The sequence below is a fragment of the Theobroma umbraticum genome, unplaced genomic scaffold, assembly GCF_002168275.2.
Source record: "Theobroma umbraticum cultivar Fairchild unplaced genomic scaffold, ASM216827v3 scaffold_147.0, whole genome shotgun sequence".
NCBI classification, from domain to species: domain Eukaryota; kingdom Viridiplantae; phylum Streptophyta; class Magnoliopsida; order Malvales; family Malvaceae; genus Theobroma; species Theobroma umbraticum.
Window position 1 is genome coordinate 8,690,871 of NW_018397259.1, and position 2,688 is coordinate 8,693,558.

The following is a 2,688-nucleotide window of genomic DNA, read 5'->3' on the forward strand; positions in this document are numbered from 1 at the left end:
CGAGCCCTGAAACTATAAAGAGAGCACATGCGGTTCATCCCATAACTGCTGTACAAATGGAATGGTCCCTCTGGACTCGTGACATTGAGGAAGAAATAGTCCCCCTCTGCAGGTTTCTTCTTGTATCTTGAATCATTAGAAGTTAGAAAAAGTAAAGGTTACTTGAAATTCGAACTTCAAACTCTAAACTAGATAGTCATTTTCATTTCCTAAGTTACATGTTGTTTGAGTACTGGACTTGAGACTCAATAAACTGAGGCTATCAGCAATTACTCCTTGTACTGCTGCAAGCCAAAGCATGAGAAATGTCTATTTAAATGCGTTCACCTATGCAGGCAACTGGGAATTGGGATTGTTCCATACAGCCCTCTCGGACGTGGTTTCTTTGGTGGCAGAGCAGTTGCGGAAAGTGTGCCTGCAAATAGTCTTCTGGTACGGGAACTCATCTATTTTTGGCTTTAACCTATCCTTAATATTGTCTAATGACAAGCCTTCTAACTGTTAGCTTGGTTGACCGATTGCCAACTTCTACAGGGAATTTACCCAAGGTTTCAAAGAGAAAACTTGGAAAGAAACAAGATCTTATATCTGAAAGTAAAGAAGTTGGCTGAGAAGCATGGATGTACCCCTGCACAACTTGCACTTGCCTGGGTTCTTCATCAAGGAGATGATGTAGTACCTATTCCTGGTAAGTCCACATTTTGTAATTGTCAACATCCACTTTTATCTTCTTGATAGCCTGCAGATATTTCAACTAAAAAAACTCTTTTTAACTTTTTGTAGGAACAACCAAGATCAAAAATCTTGATAGCAACATTGATTCACTGAGGGTGAAGCTCACTGAAGAAGATTTAAAAGAGATTTGTGATGTGATCCCCATAAATGAGGTAGCAGGGCTTAGAACACTGGATAGTTTTTTTCAGGTCACATGGAAATTCGCCAATACACCCCCAAAGGAGAACAAGATTTTTAAGTTGAAGTAATTATGGATGCAAAGTATGCAGCAAAATATGTGTCGATGTAAGGCTTGCTTTGAAGACCAAGCAAAGACAAAGACATTGAGGGCATTGACACTTTTGATATCTGTGTTGACAGATTACATTTTTTTTTTCTCTCTGCAATTGAAAGATTACTTATATGAGTGTATCTGTCAGTAAGGCATGGTTAGGCATGAGACTAGTTGGTCCTTTGTGTATTTCAGTGTACAAGCTTGACTAAGAAGCAATTTATTTTCATTTATAATAATCAATGAATGAAAGACAAGGCACGTATAGCCTTTCACATTGCAATTTTATCTATCTCTCGTTTTCTCTCTCTCTCTCTCTGGTCTTTCTTCTATGTTGCAGCAATAACTACTGATCTATTGCTGCAACCTTATACCTTAAATACAAATTACAACAACATGCTATTGGTTAATGGACTCTCCCACAACGAAGGCTATGGAAAGACTAGAAGTTTGTATTCAGGTACTAAGCTTACATTAAAAAGGGGTTTATTGAAATGGAAGCAGGAGTCGGCATTGCTGTTGAATTCATGTACTTGCTTGGTTTTTCTATCTTTGCTTAGTTGCCAGCAATCTTCCAATGGTTATAGTAGTGATTAAGAGCACTGTTTAAGATGCTATTTTAATATATATGCTTTGGTTAATGCTATGATTAATTCTTCTTGATATTCTTTTTCCTTTCTTTATAACTTGCTGCAACCATATAACACAAACCATTGCATCCACTGGCAGAAAATTTTGGCAAAAAAATAAATAAATAAATAAAAAGAAAAATTTTAAAAGGCACCATTGGTATATTTCATATGATGTAGTATAATCTGATCTAATATCAATCATACGATATTTATAACAGTGTACAATACCATCCTAAACAAATAGCTTGCTATATTTTTTCCAATGATATTCTTGCAGTTATACCAATACACGCATATTTCATTGGTGAATTCTGTTAACAAAATTTTTGACCTACATGGTCTGAATGAAAAAGTAGGAAACAGAGCAGCATATTTCTTGGCAATGTAGGGTTATTTTTCTATCTGATAACATTTATTTGGTACATTTCCTATCTCATACCATGACTATTCTGCACTTTTGACTAAGTCTTTGCCTTTTGATAGTAACAGTTCTTGGAACACAAAGTACAACGTTTCGACAAAGTAGTCAAAAGGTCGACAAAGTAGTCAAAAGGAATGACATGTGGGGTGACATATTCAGAATTGATGACATGTTTAGTGGCGTCACCAAGTGATAGACAATTCAACTCAAAACCAAGATTCTGGATACAAGCCTGCTAATACTTTTACTCTGCCAGTACACTTGGCAGTCTGCTAAATCTTTTATTAGTTACTGGTGTTCTTGGAGCTGTACGTTAAAAAGAGAAGCCTCGGTTCAGCAACACAAGAACATCAAGAAGGAACAGAAGATGGCTGAGGAGCAGCAGAGAATTCAGATTCCTAGAGTGAAACTGGGAAATCAAGGACTCGAGGTTAGATTTGTTCGTCTTAGAATAGTCAAGAAAAGGGTTGTTTAGGAGTTACATATAGTATGTTTTTGAGGTCATAACTGATAAGCCCTGAATTTTTGTATTCTTTACAACTGTTCCTTTGTTTTGGGTTGAACTGCTGATACACAGAATGTAAGATACTGGATATTCTGATTCTACTCTGTTAAAAGCATGCTACAAC

At 36.5% G+C, this 2,688-nt stretch overlaps 1 protein-coding gene across 1 annotated transcript in view; it reads left to right on the plus strand.

Annotated features, from left to right (window-relative positions):
- Positions 1–2,688, plus strand: part of LOC110415947 (putative aldo-keto reductase 1) — a 4,506-nt gene that overhangs the window by 1,003 nt on the left and 815 nt on the right. The window contains 3 exon segments of the mRNA XM_089783359.1: positions 1–112; positions 336–432; positions 535–688. The exon segment at positions 1–112 is cut by the window's left edge and continues 76 nt beyond it. Of these exon segments, the coding sequence (XP_089639485.1) occupies positions 1–112; positions 336–432; positions 535–688 (363 nt within the window).